This window comes from Mercenaria mercenaria, chromosome 4 (genome assembly GCF_021730395.1).
Source record: "Mercenaria mercenaria strain notata chromosome 4, MADL_Memer_1, whole genome shotgun sequence".
NCBI classification, from domain to species: domain Eukaryota; kingdom Metazoa; phylum Mollusca; class Bivalvia; order Venerida; family Veneridae; genus Mercenaria; species Mercenaria mercenaria.
In genome coordinates this window covers 7,422,122-7,441,070 of record NC_069364.1, presented here as the reverse complement: position 1 = coordinate 7,441,070, position 18,949 = coordinate 7,422,122, and the positions used below count along the sequence as shown (strand labels likewise).

The 18,949-nt window shown below is 35.2% G+C and overlaps 1 protein-coding gene across 1 annotated transcript; it reads right to left on the bottom strand.

Moving 5' to 3' along the window:
* Positions 1-555: 555 nt before the first annotated feature.
* Positions 556-13,354, bottom strand: LOC128556722 (uncharacterized). The gene is made up of 2 exons (XM_053542375.1): positions 13,200-13,354; positions 556-2,366 (listed from the first exon to the last, which is right to left on the bottom strand). The coding sequence occupies exon 2, from the start codon at positions 2,362-2,364 to the stop codon at positions 1,003-1,005; it is 1,362 nt and encodes a 453-aa protein (XP_053398350.1). The 5' UTR covers positions 2,365-2,366; positions 13,200-13,354; the 3' UTR covers positions 556-1,002.
* Between the last annotated feature and the right edge of the window lie 5,595 nt (positions 13,355-18,949).

Below are 18,949 nucleotides of genomic sequence, written 5' to 3'. Positions count from 1 at the left end.
TGCTTCCTTTCCAGTGTTGTTTTCAATTTTTTATCAATAGATTGCCCTTTTTTACATAATTCATTATGGATTCGTTAAAAAAGTACAACGCCCTAATCGTAACAGTCGAAGTATAGCATTATATTGCTTTAAAGTCAAATTTAACAATTTCAGCTGTCGTCTGTGGTTAATCAAATTTTGATCATGATATGGATTATCTTTAAACTGTTTAAAAACTTATTTTATTTATTTTTATTTACTGGATATATAATATATCTTTAAAAATATCTAACCAAGATACGGCAATAAAGCAAAAAAGTAGTAAAAATTATCATATTTCGCAATTAACGACAGAAGTAAAAGAACAAATGAGCCGTGCGATGAGAAAACCAACATAGTGGCTTTGCGACCAGCATGGATCCAGACCAGCCTGCGCATCCGCGCAGTGCAGTCTGGTCAGGATCCATGATGTTCGCTTTCAAAGACTATTGTAATAAGCGAAACCACTAGCGAACAGCATGGATCCTGACTAGACTGCGCGGATGCGCAGGCTGGTCTGGATACATGCTGGTCGCAAAGCCACTATGTTAGTTTTCTCATGGCACGGCTCAAATATATTTAATACTGATAATTATATTCTGACAGCCATTCAGTAGAAAAAGAAATAGATGTTACATTAACTGCGATTAGCCACCGTTAATATAAATGAAGTAGGACACACATCCCCATGTATAACTTCAACGGGTCGAATAAAATCAAAATAATACAAAGTATATACATTTCTACTGAAATATTACAATTATTAACATGTGTATTCTAAGCGTTAGTTGCATAGAGGCACGGGGAAATTGCCGAGGCCAATCTGATAATGGGGGTTTGAACTTGCTAAAATTGTAATTTTCAAGATATAAAACATACATGCTCACTTTATGTACATACTTGATATGAATTTATCATCATGTTAAACATTAACAAATCAAATTCTTCGTAAGACGTTTAAAATCTATTGTAAACACTCATGAATTAGGAATACAACTGATGAATGATCTGACCGTTATAGTACATGTCAACCAATCGAAATGTTCCTACATAAGGAATGTGGTAATCCTGGCAGCGGAGTGGTACACATGCTGACGGAGTTGGTACAGCATAACGCGGAACGGGAACAACCACGGCCGGAGTATAAGTAACGTTATCTGCACATGGAGGAATTCGTTCAGATTCTACAGTTTCAACACAACTTCTCGATTCGTCACTATACACATTAGCATTGTCCGGAAACGGTTCTACAGACACTGGTGAGATGTTCCGTCCGAGAGGATTCTTCAGCATTTCGTCATCTTCATTATCAGAGTTGTCATGGAAACACGGACGCCCTGGCATTTCTAAGTCACCAGTGTTCTCATTCACGTGCCTCACTGACTGCAACTGTTCTTTGACCGATTTACGATACTTAAGTAGGTCACTCACAACATTCACGCGCTTCTTCTGTGAGCATTTCACCGTAGTAGTGAGTTCAATACCAAAATGTTTCAACATAGACGGAATTTCAAGATGATTGTGAATCATGTCGGCATATTTTTCTCTTTGATCTTGATTAACACAGTATTGTCGGTGAAATACGTTTCTGTTAACACGCCCAGGAACCACACTGTAGATGTCTCGATCAACCTGTTTGAATAACTTGTTGGTTTTCAAGGTTTTGGAAAGATGTTTTCTGAACTGTGATCTACATGGTCTCACTTCTTCAAACATAGAACACAGTTTTTCCATGATGGCATTTGTACTGAGACAGTCCTTGCCTGATAAGTAAATGGCGGCGACGGCACATGCGGTGTATGAATACGGTGGTCTAGTTATTTTGACCGAAGTTCTCACAGGTTTTGAGTCATTGATTTGTGTCTGCTTCACGGGCGAATTTGTCTCTGTATCAAATACAACCGGTTGAAGATAATCATTACCAAAGATTTCACTAGCAGCTACATTGTTGAACGTGCATAAATCAACTTTTGACGCTTGTACAATTCGTGACAAGAAGTCTTGACAAGTCTCTTCTGTGGCAACAGAACTGTGACACGAACTACCGATGGATATCGTCTGTTGATCTATGATAGTGACGTCATTTTCAGCGTTATATGTCATCTGCTGTTGTGTCTGCTGCTGCTGCTGCTGTTGTTGTTGAAGAGGATCCAGTGAAATCTCGTGAGCCGATGACACCTCATCAACACTGTCCGAGGTTCTAGCCATGAATTCCAGGAAATTGTCACAATAAGAAGCATCCGGTATGCACGTGTGTTCGATATCAACAAGAAACCTTTGTTCATCGTCAGTAAATACGTCATTGACGTCACAGAACATTGACGTACGTATCAGGTCGGCCATCATCTCTGAAATTATAAAAAGAACTCATGTTAGTCATGCCAGAAAGTTTACAGACTGTTACAAAATATATAGAGAGGACTATTTCCGCAGATATACGACCGTTACAAAGCAGTTATCTGTTAGCAAATCAAATTGAAGGAAACGAATCAAAAAAAAGAAACTATTGTCAATGCCTGTTGTTACGTTTTATTTCAGTATGAAACCCGTCGAATAATTGTTTTGTTTGGTTTGGGTTTAACGCCGTTTTTCAAGAGTATCTAAGTCATATAACGGCGGGCAGTTAACCTAACCAGTGTTCCTGGATTCTGTACCAGTACAAACCTGTTCTCCGCAAGTAACTGCCAACTGCCCCACATGAATCAGAGGTGGAGGACAATCAGAGGTGGAGGACTAATGATTTCAGACACAATGTCGTTTATCAAATAGTCACGGAGAACATACACCCCGCCCGAGGATCGAACTCGCGATCCTGCGATCCGTAGACCAACGCTCTTACCTACTGAGCTAAGCGGGCGGGTTCCGGATAATTGTGACACTCGTCACTGGCATCTTGCATCTATGAACTCACCATGAAAAAAGAGCTTTCCAAAATGTATACAGGTAACTATTCTATCATAGAAACAGGTTCTAAAAAGTTATGTTTCGGGTATTTCGTGTATTACGTTATGCAAGACATCGTTTAATTAAAGGCATCACCAGCTTTTATTATATTTGACTGACATATCTTAGTAGGTTGTCCCCCTTGAAAATCATCTGATAATCAATATTGGTTTCCCTACTGATATCACTTCGAGCAATAGATTATATAGGAAATTAATTTTCAATGATTAATTTTAAATATGTATTTTAGTTTGTGAATATTTTAGCACATATGACAGTATACATCAATTTCTTCTCTTCAATTTCATGTGAAAAAATTTATTCTAACTGGACATCTTCTTGGTGCCAATTTTGTTTTAAAAGTATCACCACCGCTTATATTGAACATATAGTGAAAATCACTAAACTTTTCAATTTCTTTTACTTTAGAGGCAAACAAATTATATTTTCTAAAACATGACAACTAATTAACTCGAATGTAGTTGTTCTTGACTTTATAAACAATACAATAGTACATTTATAATTGTAATAGGGTAAAAGCTTCTTGCTTCCAAAGAGCGTCAAAGTGTTTCAAGAAATTAAAAACTGTTGTATTTCTTAAGTTCTAATATTACTTAAATGGCGCTAATTTACGGAACTCATATACCAGCAAATGACGTACGATTCAATATAGATTTTGGAAATGATGTTCATAATTGTCTCATTAGACAAAAAAAATGAACAAAACAGAATACATTAGAACAGAAATTTGATTTTTCACCCAACTGTTTAAGTAATTGCAGCTTTATGGTATGAGAACAATACGAATCAACATAAATTACATTAGTTCGGACGGAAAGCTAAATGACTTTGGAATATTGAAACATTCGATGACAGGAGAAAAACGGCGTCAATAAAAATAATTTTCTTAGGAAATAGTGTAATCTGCAAGTTTTGCGATTTATTTAAATAAAAGATACTACTGACAGCATGATTTACCCGTTGTAAGTAAAAGGGGGAAAATTAACAGACGAGCAATATCATGTCTATTTTAGAAATGAAATCCAAGCTTGAAAAAAAAAACGAAAAAAAAAAACATTTATAATAGCACCGTGCTTTCCATGAGTTTGCAAGACATTAGTAGGACCTACATTTTTGGTACGGTTGGTCACCTTTACAGCTAAAGAAATGATGTACTACCGTAAATGTTAAAATTAAAAATGTCAATGTTCAATCCAGTATCTGCATTAGTTTTGGAGCAACTTGTATGTAAAACATTAACCTGAAGTTTTAAGTTCAAAAGTGGACATAATTCGGCTAAAATGCATGTCAGAGTGCAAAAAAAATGAGTTTCAAAAGCTATATGCCTTCAAATGATAGCCATATATACTTGCACGAAAAACTTTAACCAGGATTTTCAAAATATAAAAGGGGGCATAATTTGGCCAAAATGTCACAGTTATGGAACATGATGCTGTCACCTAGTTTCATAACCCAAAAGACACATGTGAAGTTTCAATTCAATATCTGCATTAGTTTTGGAAATAGTAACTTGCATGTAAAACTTTGACCAGGATTTTATAAGTCCAAAAGGGGGCATAATTTGGCAAAAATACATGTCAGAATTATGGAATTTTACGCAATGAGGTTGTGCATTGACCTTGTTAGAGAGAAAAAAAGTTTCAAAGCTATATGCCTATAAGCCATATCTACTTGCATACAAACCATGGTATGACGCCGACGCCGACGCCGACGCCTGAGTGAGAAGGATAGCTAGACTCTTTGAATCGTTGCGCTAAAAACAGGCTCTGTAACTATCATTCTGTACAATACAAACAATACAAAGTAAGCCGCATACTTTCTTTTTAGAGCCCTACATATTAATCAATACTAAACAGCACTCCCGTTTTTCCTTAGTCCTATAAGTTTATTCCCAAACAATATCAGTACGAACAAGAGGCCCAAATGGGCCTCAGTCGCTCACTTGAGGCAGACCTTGACCTTGTGACAAAGTAAAAATTACGAAAAAGAATATTAAAATTTTTTTAAAAAATTAAATTTAAAAAAGGCTTTTAAAGGTATGTCTATTTTTAGCTCTAGCGGCCCCTAATAGAGGCCAAGTGTCCCCAGTTGAATAAAGTTGGGAGAGGACTACATAATGATGCCACAGATCAGGTTTAATAAAGATCAATCAAGCGGTTAATAGGAAGAAGTTATTCAAGGTACTTCTATTTTTAGCTTTAGCGACCCTTAAAAGGGGCCAGGTGCCTCCATTTGAACAAACTTGGAAGATGACCATATAATGATGCCAAAGACTAGATTTGTCTTTGTTTTTAATAAAGATCCATCAAGCGGTGCATGATAAGAAGTCGTTTAAAGATACTTCTATTTTTAGCTCATGCGGCACCTATAAAAGGGCCACTTTCCCCATTTGAACAAATTTGGGAGAGGATCATATAATGATGCTGCAAACCAAGTTTGATGAAGAGCCATCGAGCGGTTTTAAAATGAAAAGAAGTTGTTTAAAGATTTCTATCTTTGAGGTTGGTAATTGACCTAGAAAAAGAAAAACCCAGGAGTACAAAAGGGGACATAATTTGCATGTAAAACTTTAACCAGGATTTTTTAAGTCCAAAAGGGAGCATAATTTGGCCAAAATACATGTAAGAGTAATGGGACTTGATCCAGTGAAGTTGGTAGTTGACCAAGAAAAAGAAAAAAATAAGTTTCAAAAATATATGCCTTTAAATGAGAGCCATATATACTTGCATACAAAACTTGAACCAAGGTGCCGACGCCGACGCCAGGGTGAGTATTCTCCGAATAGTCAAGCTAAATATATGGACAGTTATGCTTTGAATATATGAACCTATTTAAGTACATAGAAGTATAACAGCTATTGCAATACAATTATGCACCTATCTTTATAGTTTTATCTTAATGCGTGTACAATTATGAACATATCAACATACAATAACGCTCCAATCCTTAAAGGCGGTCAGTCACATTCGAGCAACATTTTATGACTTGGTTTTAGTTTTTATATATTCTGTTAAGAGATTTAAAGAATAAAAAGTCATTACATATAGGGTTAGACTCCTACTGGAAATGTGTATTTTGTTACTTTTTAAAAAATTTTGTAATTACATCCCTTTAATATAAAACATTTAAAAAGTAGACTATTTCTATTGATTTCAATATAATTTTTAGTTTTATATTTGCATTTGATAATATTGGGACATCTTAACAGCCGGTCATAGAAGGCGAACCTAAAACAACGTGTAGCTTAGAATACATCTATTTTCAATCTATTTTGGTTGCGCAACGGAGGTAATAATAATTTGATAAACCTGTATTTCTAATCAGTTGCGGCAAAATATGTTCTTGTGACTGCAAATGTTAGACAACTTTAATATAGTAGTGCTGATATTCATATTATTCAAAAGGCAAAATTAGGCAAAATTTGTTTATTTAATTTATACATCTGCTAAAATAACGCTATCTAGGTTGGGATAGTAAAATCAAATTTTAGAAATACTTCAAGCGAATAAGAACTCAAAGAACATAGATAAGTGTTAATGATCAGTGGACTAAGTTTTGAACAAATCCATAAATTGACCAAAATCTGATTAACTATCTTTAAAGTGTTAGCTTATAACCTCATGTCCTTCGATTGTGCTCTGAATAGACAGTCCTGACATTAGTACAACCCACATTTTTCTGACGTTTTTTCTGACAGCGGGACTGCATTTTTCACTCCATGTAACTGATTTATTCAGATTTCGATTAATTAAGACCTTCGCATGGCTCTTTATATATAATGTATCAATATTTATACAAAATTATTTTTGCTTCTTAAGTTTTTATAGTTGTATATTTAAATGTCTACATTTCAGTTTATCTCTAAACACGAGGTACGCATCATCAGAAGCATGTATAATCACAGCAGCATAGAATTTCAGTAGACTTTACTTATGCATTTTACGTCTCAGCTTAGTGATAAACATGTGATAACACTTCCTCCCTTAATGTCTTAGTGTATACTGTTATGAACATACAATAACAACCATTCTTTTCAGCTAAGTGAATTTTGAAAGGACATTATCTTAAACAGCAATGAACATACAAAAACACCCCTCCCCGAGACAGTTATTTATGAGCATACAAAAACTCTCCTCCCCGAGACAGTTATTTATGAGCATACAAAAACACTCCTCCCCGAGTCAGTTATTTATGAGCATACAAAAACTCTCCTCCCCGAGACAGTTATTAATGAGCATACAAAAACACTCCTCCCCGAGACAGTTATTAATGAGCATACAAAAACACTCCTCCCCGAGACAGTTATTAATGAGCATACAAAAACACTCCTCCCCGAGACAGTTATTAATGAGCATACAAAAACACTCCTCCCCGAGACAGCTATTAATGAGCATACAAAAACACTCCTCTCCGAGACAGTTATTAATGATCATACATAAACGCTCCTCCTCGAGACAGTAATTTATGAGCATACAAAAACACTCCTACCCGAGACAGTTAATAATGAGCATACAAAAACACTCCTCTCCGAGACAGTAATTAATGAGCATACAAAACACTCCTCCCCAAGGCAGTTATTAATTGGCATACAAAAACACTTCTCCCCGAGACAGTTATTAATTTGTATACAAAAACTCTCCTCTCTGAGACAGTTATTTATGAGCATACAAAAACACTCCTCCCCGAGACAGTTATTAATGAGCATACAAAAACACTCCTCCCCGAGACAATTATTTATGAGCATACAAAAACACTCCTCCCCAAGACATTTATTAATGAGCATACAAAACACTCCTCTCCGAGACAGTTATTAATAAGCATACAAAAACACTCCTCCCCGAGACAGGTATTAATGAGTATACAAAAACACTCCTCCCCGTGACAGTTATTAATGAGCATACAAAATCACTCCTCCCCGAGACAGGTATTAATGAGTATACAAAAACACTCCTCCCCGTGACAGTTATTAATGAGCATACAAAAACACTCCTCTCCGAGACAGTTATTAATGAGCATACAAAAACACTCCTCTCCGAGACAGTAATTAATCAGCATACAAAAACACTCCTCTCCGAGACAGTAATTAATGAGCATACAAAAACACTCCTCCCCGGGACAGTTATTAATCAGCATACAAAAACTTTCCTCCCCGAGACAGTTATTTATGAGCATACAAAATCATTCCTCCCCGAGACAGTTATTAATGAGCATACAAAAACTCTCCTCCCCGAATAAGTTATTTATGAGCATAAAAAACACTCCTACCCGAGACAGTTATTTATGTGTATACAATAATACTCCTCCCCGAGACAGTTATTTATGGGAATACAAAAACACTCCTCCCCGAGACAGTTATTTATGAGCATACAAAAACTTTCCTCCCCGAGACAGTTATTTATGAGCATACAAAATTATTCCTCCCTGAGACAGTTATTTATGAGCATACAAAAACACTCCACCCCGAGTAAGTTATTTATGAGCATACAATAACACTCCTCCCCGAGACAGTTATTTATGAGCATACAAAAAATCTCCTCCCCGAGACAGTCATTTATGAGCATACAAAAACACTCCTCCCCGAGACAGGTATTAATGAGCATACAAAAACACTCCTCCCCGTGACAGTTATTAATGAGCATACAAAAACACTCCTCTCCGAGACAGTTATTAATGAGCATACAAAAACACTCCTCTCCGAAACAGTAATTAATGAGCATACAAAAACACTCCTCTCCGAGACAGTAATTAATGAGCATACAAAAACACTCCTCTTCGAGACAGTAATTAATGAGCATACAAAAACACTCCTCCCCGGGACAGTTATTAATGAGCATACAAAAACTTTCCTCCCCGAGATAGTTATTTATGAGCATACAAAAACACTCCTACCCGAGACAGTTATTTATGAGCATACAAAAACACTCCTCCCCGAGACAGTTATTTATGGGAATACAAAAACACTCCTCCTCGAGACAGTTATTTATGAGCATACAAAAACTTTCCTCCCCGAGACAGTTATTTATGAGCATACAAAATTATTCCTCCCCGAGTAAGTTATTTATGAGCATACAATAACACTCCTCCCCGAGACAGTTATTTATGAGCATACAAAAAATCTCCTCCCCGAGACAGTCATTAATGAGCATACAAAAACACTCCTCTCCGTGACAGTTATTAATGAGCATACAAAAACACTCCTCCCCGAGACAGTTATTAATGAGCATACAAAAAAACTCCTCTCCGAAACAGTAATTAATGAGCATACAAAAACACTCCTACCCGAGACAGTAATTAATGAGCATACAAAAACACTCCTCTCCGAGACAGTAATTAATGAGCATACAAAAACACTCCTCCCCGGGACAGTTATTAATGAGCATACAAAACTTTCCTCCCCGAGACAGTTATTTATGAGCATACAAAAACACTCCTACCCGAGACAGTTATTTATGAGCATACAATAATACTCCTCCCCGAGACAGTTATTTATGGGAATACAAAAACACTCCTCCCCGAGACAATTATTTATGAGCATACAAAAACTTTCCTCCCCGAGACAGTTATTTATGAGCATACAAAATTATTCCACCCCGAGTAAGTTATTTATGAGCATACAAAAACACTCCTCCCCGAGACAGTTTTTTTATGAGCATATAAAAAACCTCCTCCCCGAGACAGTCATTTATGAGCATACAAAAACACTCCTCCCCGAGACAGTCATTTATGAGCATACAAAAACACTCCTCCCCGAGACAGGTATTAATGAGCATACAAAACACTCCTTCCCGTGACAGTTATTAATGAGCATACAAAAACACTCCTCTTCGAAGCAGTAATTAATGTGCATACAAAAACACTCCTCTCCGAGACAGTAATTAATGAGCATACAAAAACACTCCCTCCGAGACAGTTATTTATGAGAATACAAAAACACTTCTCCCCGAGACAGTTATTTATGAGCATACAAAAATTTTCCTCCCCGAGACAGTTATTTATGAGCATACAAAATTATTCCTCCTCGAGACAGTTATTTATGAGCATACAAAATTATTCCTCCTCGAGACAGTTATTTATGAGCATACAAAAACACTCCACCCCGAGTAAGTTATTTATGAGCATACAATAACACTCCTCCCCGAGACAGTCATTTATGAGCATACAAAAACAGTCCTCCCCGAGACAGTTATTTATGAGAATACAAAAACACTCCTCCCCGAGACAGTTATTTATGAGCATACAAAAAATCTCCTCCCCGAGACAGTCATTTATGAGCATACAAAAACACTCCTCCCCGAGACAGTTATTAATGAGCATACAAAAACTCTCCTCCCCGAGACAGTCATTTATGAGCATACAATAACACTCCACCCCGAAACAGTTATTAATTGGCATACAAAAACACTCCTCCCCGAGACAGTTATTAATTGAGCATACAAAAACAGTCCTCCCCGAGATATTAATGGCCATACAAAAACACTCCTCCCCGAGAAAGTTATTAATGAGCATAGAAAAACACTCCTCAGACAGTTATTAATAAACATACAAAACTCACTCCTCTCCGAGACAGTAACAAACATGCAAAAACTCTCTTAGCTGATACAGTAATGAGCATACAAAACACGCCTCCCTTTAAAGTGTTCGCTTAGACAGTTATGAACATACAATAACACCCCTCCCTCCCATTTAGTCCTAGCCGAGACAGTAATGAGCTTATAATAACAACCCTCCCTCCCCTCTCTTTGCAGATACAGTAATGAGCATTCAAAAACACGACACTCCTGAGACAGTAATAAACATACAAAAAAAACACTCCTCTCCGAGACAGTAATAAACATACAAAAAAAAACACTCCTCTCCGAGACAGTAATAAACATACAAAAAACACTCCTCTCCGAGACAGTAATAAACAATACAAAAAACACTCCTCTCCGAGACAGTAATAAACATACAAAAAGACACTCCTCTCCGAGACAGTAATAAACAATACAAAAAACACTCCTCTCCGAGACAGTAATAAACATACAAAAAAACACTCCTCTCCGAGACAGTAATAAACAATACAAAAAACACTCCTCTCCGAGACAGTAATAAACATACAAAAAACACTCCTCTCCGAGACAGTAATAAACAATACAAAAAAACACTCCGAGACAGTAATAAACAATACAAAAAACACTCCTCTTCGAGGCAGTAATAAACATACAAAAAGACACTCCTCTCCGAGACTGTAATAAACATACAAATAAAAACCACTTCTCTCCGAGACAGTAATAAACATACAAAAAAACACTCCTCTCCGAGGCAGTAATAAACATCAAAAAAAACTCCTCTTTGAGACAGATATATAAAAAAAACACTCCTCTCCGAGACAGTAATAAACAATACAAAAACCACTTCTCTCCGAGACAGTAATAAACATACAAAAAAAACACTCCTCTCCGAGACAGTAATAAACATCCAAAAAAACTCCTCTCCGAGACAGTAATAAACATATAAAAAAACACTCCTCTCCGAGACAGTAATAAACATACAAAAAAACAACGTTTTGACATCCATTATTTACCAGAAAATGTTGAGTATTCCATCCTTATCAAAATCTGACTTACCAAAATTTACAACAAACATCACGTCCCTTCCAATAGCAAAAAGACAAATCCTGTCCAATTAAAAGATGGTAAACTCAACACCATCCGGCCAAACAAATAGAATGCGGATCATTTACAGTCGGCTAGCATGATTTTTTTTTTTACAAAATATTGACAATTTCAACAGTGTGTCTTTACAATTACTATTCACTAGTAATGAAAATTTTTACAACATTTAGATATTCAAAATAAAACTTTTCAATATACTTTTTTCTTATATTAGACAAATAACTACGATTAAAAAGATAGTGAAAGTCATCACTTAAAAGATTCGAAGCACAGAGATGACAATATCTTAATTCTCTTGGAATATTACTAAATCTACCCTTCTCAACTAGTGCATCTAAACTTTTACACAACATGATTGCAAGATCAGATGGTAGAATCTTGAAATAGTTTTCAAATACAACTTGGCTCCCCTCTGCACATTTTATAGTTACGGCATATATTTGAATCCTGCACTGTACTATTCCAATTCTGTACACATTAAATCTCTGACTCTGTTTTAAACAATTTTCTTAAATATATAACTAAATCAAGACTTTGATTTAATCAATGATAAAGCTTTCACAAACAAACTCAACATAAATGTGTTATGTGCGTGAAAAGAGGATTTAATGGTATTAGAAAAAATAAATAAAAAAATATCGAGACACAGTGGATTGAGTATGCAGTTATTCTTTTCTTCCAACTATTTTTTATTATACAATGTTGTTGGAGGGGGTGGGTGGCTGGTGGCGAGACGTTTCATAGTTTGTATAACTTTTATTGCTTCACATTTTCGTAAAATTCAAATTTATACTCACAATACTACCATATTTAGCAACAACCACTACTTTTTTGTTAGTTTTAATTACAAGATAAAATGATGTTTTAGCTCTTAAATGTTTATGAATGACATAGAACATAAAATTTACTGTAAACTTTTTCTTGGGTCTTAACACTGCTTGTCATGTCTACTAAATTTGGATTCAGGTTTATGAGCGGGAACGTCTCCTTATACTACAGAGTGACTGTTGCCATACTACAGAATGTACAATACGATTAAATTTTTGAAAATCCTAATCTTTAGTTGTGTACCTACTGTATTTTCTGTTTGGAAAAAGAGTGTTTCCCTTTTTGAGCAAGAGTGACGGCAGCTAATTGCATTTTTTATCCTAAATAAATTTGATTTATTTAGTTAAATATGATTGATTTATCTATTATAGAGGAAGATTTCCCTAATTTCTTAAGAGAGATTACGCAGCCATTCAGTATAACAATGAATCATTCAAATACATGGTACTTTCACTTTTGAAAACAGCGTATAATATAATTTTCAATCTGCATACTTTCCCGTCTTAAAATCATACAGTATGTACTAGGAAGAAGCCCTCTCTGGAACGTATATATACAAAAAAAGAGTTATAAGACAAACTATCAGCAATTGCTTGTCCTGGAAGAAATTAAATTTATAAGGGAGATAATCAAAAATGTTTAATGAATAACTTTTTCAGATATATTATCCCTCTTTGTTGATATTGGCAAATGCACTTTACTTTACACAATAAATGAAGAATAAGAATTTATTACCTTCTCTGTGGAAGTGTATCCAATATGTAACTAGAAAACACAATTTTATATGCACAAACAATGTATAAACTAACAATCAGCGTAAACTTATGTATCAGTAAAGGTATAATTAATGGTATACAGACTTTCCAGATATTTATCTTGAAACACACGGGGTCTGCACCGCCTACTTTTTCACACGTAAAACACGTGCAGGCAATTATGAAAACTGTTAAATTTCTGACATAATGTCAATTAAAACCGAGTCAGTTACGTCTAAAATTGCGCTTTTAATACATGTCTTAATCCATTAACAACTTAATTATATCAATTAAATGATTAAAGATGGTGTGTGTTTTCTCAGTTTTAGAATCGGCGTTGTTACACGTTACTTCTAAAGAAAGATTTTATTTCAAACATAACATCAAAGGAATTCTTTTGTTTTTGTTTTTTTAAAAGTTCACGAGTGACGATGCATTTGTACAAAAATTAAGAAAATACAGCTATTCTTAACTTTATTGCATCATAATATGTATTATGAAGTTGAAATACTTTTACGTCTATTCAAAATGTTTGTAACCATGGCTCCGTGTATGTACTTATTTAGGTCTACGTTATTTTGCTAAATGCGACCATTCTTTCTATATCTATCAGTGTTTTTTTTTTTTTTTTCAATAATGATGTAGCAAGATGAAAGTCATTTCGAGATATCCTTTCTTCCAGTTCAGAATAAATAATGTTGAAAACGCCAAATATTATGGCCCGGCGTCTAAACGAAAAGCTTTTACAAACATTTTAAAGAAACTCAGACAAATGACTTTATCATAGTCTGTTGGAGAAACTGGGAGATATTCATTATACAGCGCCTCAAGACAGAAAAGTCAATACAGAATGACAGTAACCTCGTATAACTCATCGCTAAAGTAAATTAATGAAGACGGCAGAAACAGCGATTTTAGTTTCCTTGTAACGTGTCATCCGTGCCAAACCTGGATCTTCTCATCAACTCTCTGGCGAAATTAATCACATGCATTTCCTTTTCTTAATTGAGAAGTGATGAGTTTTTGCTTTATGTTAATATTTTCTCTCTTAGCCGCAGTTCCAGGCCGATCTACTTTGTAAGTACAGCTGAATTTATGACAGTCGCAATTTTTGAAATTCATATTTTTTGACTTTTGTCTTCAAAATACTTCTTACAAGAGAGAAAACGTGAAACAGACCTCTTAAAATGTGTAAAGAGGAAAAAAGACTCAAGAAAATTGTTGGCTGACATGTCAGCTTTAATTGTTTGAAACAAAAGATATAATAATTGAACCGCACCATGAGAAAACCAGCATAGGCATTTGCGACCAGCATGGATTCAGACCAGCCTGCGCATCAGCGCAGTCTGATCAGGATCCATACTGTTCGCTTTCAAAACCTATTGCAATTAGAGAAACCGTTAGGGAACAGCATGGATCCTGCGCAGGCTGGTCTGGATCAATGCTGGTCGCAAATGCACTATGTTGGTTTTCTCATGGTGCGGCTCATATTTTGAAATAAAGAATAATTTCATCAGGGTAGTTCAATGATAGAACTATTGTTTAAAGAACCTCTAAATCTCTATATTTAAGACACACTAATAAATAATGATTTCCTGATTTAATTTTGTTCATACTGAAGAATTTTCAAAGTGTTCGATCCCAAAGGTGCATCATTATATTTCCGGGTATCTATGGAAAAAATTATACGCGGATACCCGTAGATTAGAAAGTTTCCTGTTGCTACAGTGTAACAGTATGATTGAATGCGCGAATGGAGGTATATATAGTCCGCGATCACAAACAGTTTTTGTGGCAATTTAAGCATTTCTAAATGTACTTATTTACTATCAAACCATAAACAATTCTTTATGCAATACGGAGGAGGGTCTTGACCCCAAGAGTAAGTGAGTGAGTGAGTGGGCGGGTGGGCGAGCGAGCGAGCGAGCGAGTGGTCATAATTTCACATCCTTCCACAAATGAAAACCAAATGGTTATTTCGTCTGAAACTTTTGGATGCCCTTGGAGGAAATTACTTCTGGCAGACTTTCTAAACGAAAATACACCAGTCTTACTGGAGATAATGTCCGCAATAAATCATTTTTCTTATCTATCCCATCACAATAAGTTTGCATTTTAGGCAAAAACGAAGTCCCTCGACATATTACCATATGTAGATTAGTCTGTTTGAAATGAAACCGAGGGAGCACTATATCGAATGCCTTAAAATGTTAATAAATGTCTATAAATGCCAATGACAATTTTCCTCTATATTATTGATTTCAATTATCTTTTTTCTCAGTTAGCATAAAAATGACAGACGAAATGGCCAGCATTATTGTTGGAAACAAAGGCAATCTAAAATGTGTTTTGATATTTATTAGCGTTTTAATGAACTCTTCATCAATTATTGATTGCGGCCCTGTAATGGTTACGAATCAAGTTATGGGTAAATTGGGCGTCAGCATGCAGAGCGTGTCACGGTTGGGCGGCGGCCCATGAAGGATGCGGTTTTCTCTTTTGATTAATTTGTACATGCTGTTACAAAATATCGAACGTTGGTTAGTTATTTAAACCATATTTGACTGCTATATGCATGTATTTACAATATATAGGAAAACATTCGACAAAGCAAATGCAGAAAAATCATAAATGTCTTCTGCCTTGTTAATAAATTAATAAAACATCCGAAAACGGATATAAAATATAGTTCGCCCTAGTACATTCTTATTCCAAATTCATCTTTATAGCACAAAGAAAAGATCAAGATGTGTAGGTTCGCTATATTTTTGTTGTTGTTGTTGTTGCTGCTGCTGCTGCTGCTGCTGTTGTTGTTATTGTTGTTGTTTTACGTCAACATGCGACATATACCCAGCCATGGTATTACATTTTATTTAAGTAAAACAATCTCCCTGGAGTAAGATGTCTGCATGAAATGGACCCGTCAAAAACGGGTCTGAACTCTTCTATAACAGCATTAAGGGCCTTTTCATTGAACGTGAACGGTCTACACTATGGTTTGCCAGAGAAAAAAAAGATCAACAAAAAGTATTGTTTTTGTTGTTGTTTTTCTCTGCGTATTACCAAAAAGATCACAATCTGTTAACGTGATCATGTTCTTGATAACAATATTTGATCGACATTATTAACTGGATTTATGGAAATTACTCTCGTAATTGCAGAAACATGTCTAGAACGTTTCCACATCTCTTGCATTTTCTGTTCCTGTTTATTTCCTTTTGAAGTGTATACGTGAGAATGAAGTTATTCTTGGTAATCTAAAAATCAAACATTTATACATTGTATGTACAATTAAAATTTTTAACCAAACGTTTTTTGTTGTTGACAAGATCTTATGACTGTGATTTTAATTGAGATCTATATTACAGGTTTTCTAGCAACATGCCTTTACTATGATCTTAAAATGAGTTTCTTACTTACTTCTGAAAGAAAAATAAATGAATTTCTAGGAACATTAATGAGAAGGCATGTTTATTTGACCACCAAAGGGTTGGTCTTATTAAAAAAAACTGAATGAAAAATATGTCAGTCAGAAAAATCCAGACATATTATGCACAGATACAAAATCAATTGTCTAAAATTGTTAAAACGTTATTCAGACAATACCAGCATTTTAAAGTGTTTAAACAACTGGCTGAATCATGTGCATGTACTGTAAGATGCATGAAATATGATGATTATATCAGAGAAGAGTCAACAGAAATTCTTTGTCAAAGCAATAAATCATACAATATTGGTCAAGGGCTTGGAAGAAGTGTGTAAATGACATTTTTCAACGTTATACTGAGAATCCCCATTATGAGCTACGGCCCCCTACTCTGTAGGGATTTCGTACAGCCCCGGAGAACAATAGCCGAGGACGAACGCTGTGCGAGGCTGACGGTGACAATTCAGGACGAAAATAAAAGATAACGATATGACTCAACTCTGGCTCGGATTCAGACATTTGTCGTTTTATTGTGGCTGAACTATTTCTTTATTCCATGTAAAATGTTTCACTGCCTATTTTTGTTTTGAATCTAAAAACAGGATATTTCGCTGCGTGGGAGTCTATGTTTTCTTCTTCAGAATGCTTATTTTGCAATGAAAATTACCATTCACTTGTTAAAGCAGCAGTTCAAAACGTTCTTCTGATATAACTTCAATATTATATCCGGCCATCTGTATGTCCGCCAACCAATAACTTGGTATATAAACTGCAGTAATAATGGAAAATATTGCTGTTCCAGTATATATGCTGCAGCGACACTAGGAAATATTATTGATAAGTTAGGAAATATTATTGACAAGTTAAGTACAGCTAAATGCTTTCTGCTTTATATCAACATGTTACTGTGCGACCAACGTAGCAGATAATTGTGTTTATATAGTGGTAGTTTTACAGAATAAATACACTCATTGAATCAATTTATTTTCATTTTCAAATTAGATTTGCTCACTGGAACTATTATCTACATTTCGAGACAGACATATGGAAAAAAAGACATAAATTTGGAAGTGTGCCCCTTTAAAATTGCAACTTGGGTGATTAGTATGATAAAATTGATTCAATTATTGTGTCAAAACGTATCCTGCTAATTTCTTTTGAGACCGCTTCTTAATGGACGCAAAATTTGATCTGCTGGATTCAGCCTAGTTGTCTAATATTTGATTTACTTAGAGTTAAAAGCCTTAAACTATTAAGTATGTTTTTGTCATCTACCACTTTAAACCGGATGAAGTAGGCTTGTTTCCCGTCCGTCCGCTCGTGCGCAAAAGTTGGATCCTGCGATACCTTTAAATGTATCTTACATATTTTGATAAAATTTTATGATAATGAATGACGGCCATAAGGAAATTATGTGCGGGTTATTTTTTGTTTTTGTTTTTGTTTCTTAAAGAATATTTAGGTCCTGTTATACAGTACGGAGAAATATATAGGCTATTTTGATATTTTGCCATATCTAAAGTTGTGGGTGCCATAGCAACAAAAATTTTCCAGAATGTGTTTTCTTGATTCGTGTGAATATCGATGGCTAAATGTGGTAGCATTTCGACATCCTAAAGAAACAGAGCGGAATAGTATACATACATGTATATCGGCGAGTTGAAAAGGAAAGCTTACACAAAAGTGATCTGAATCATTTGTAAGCTTTGCACGTTCACAATCTAACTATAATAAATTTCTTTAAAGTACTGGCCAACACAGACAGAAAAGAATTTCTGTGTAAAGTAAACCATTGTGTAAAATATACTACAACAAGAGCAAAAGGATGTGCAGTTCATATCCGTTTCTTAACTTTTTATCAAAATAAAAATACCGCATGTTTTTGCGGAGCGTCTAAGTGCAAATAGATAATTATACAAAAACAACATAAATTTGATAATCTTGTAGATACAGACAGTTTCTCACAATCTTACGTAAACATCTTGAACATGCAATGTATTCTGTATCAGTGAGAGGTGCGGCATTATTTTGCAACAGCGTGACAAATCAACAAAACTTGGAACTTTCAGTCGTTAGTACAGGTATACTCTTTAAATTTAACAAGCAATTATAATTGAGTCATATCTCTTTTATAAAAACTGATGCAAAATATATATCGCACTCACTAACCTGAAAAAAAGAACTGTTAAGAAGAAATCGCTGCTTGATGTATTTGATATGAAATAGAAAGTGGGTCCTTACTTTTGCCATTGGACCACTAACATCTGACCGATTATTTCTGGGCACTGTTTAGATGCATTTTA

What these genes read in the sequence shown, in the direction of transcription:
- LOC128556722 (XM_053542375.1), bottom strand. Translation starts at nt 2,364, where the DNA reads ATGATGGCCGACCTGATACGTACGTCAATGTTCTGTGACGTCAATGAC.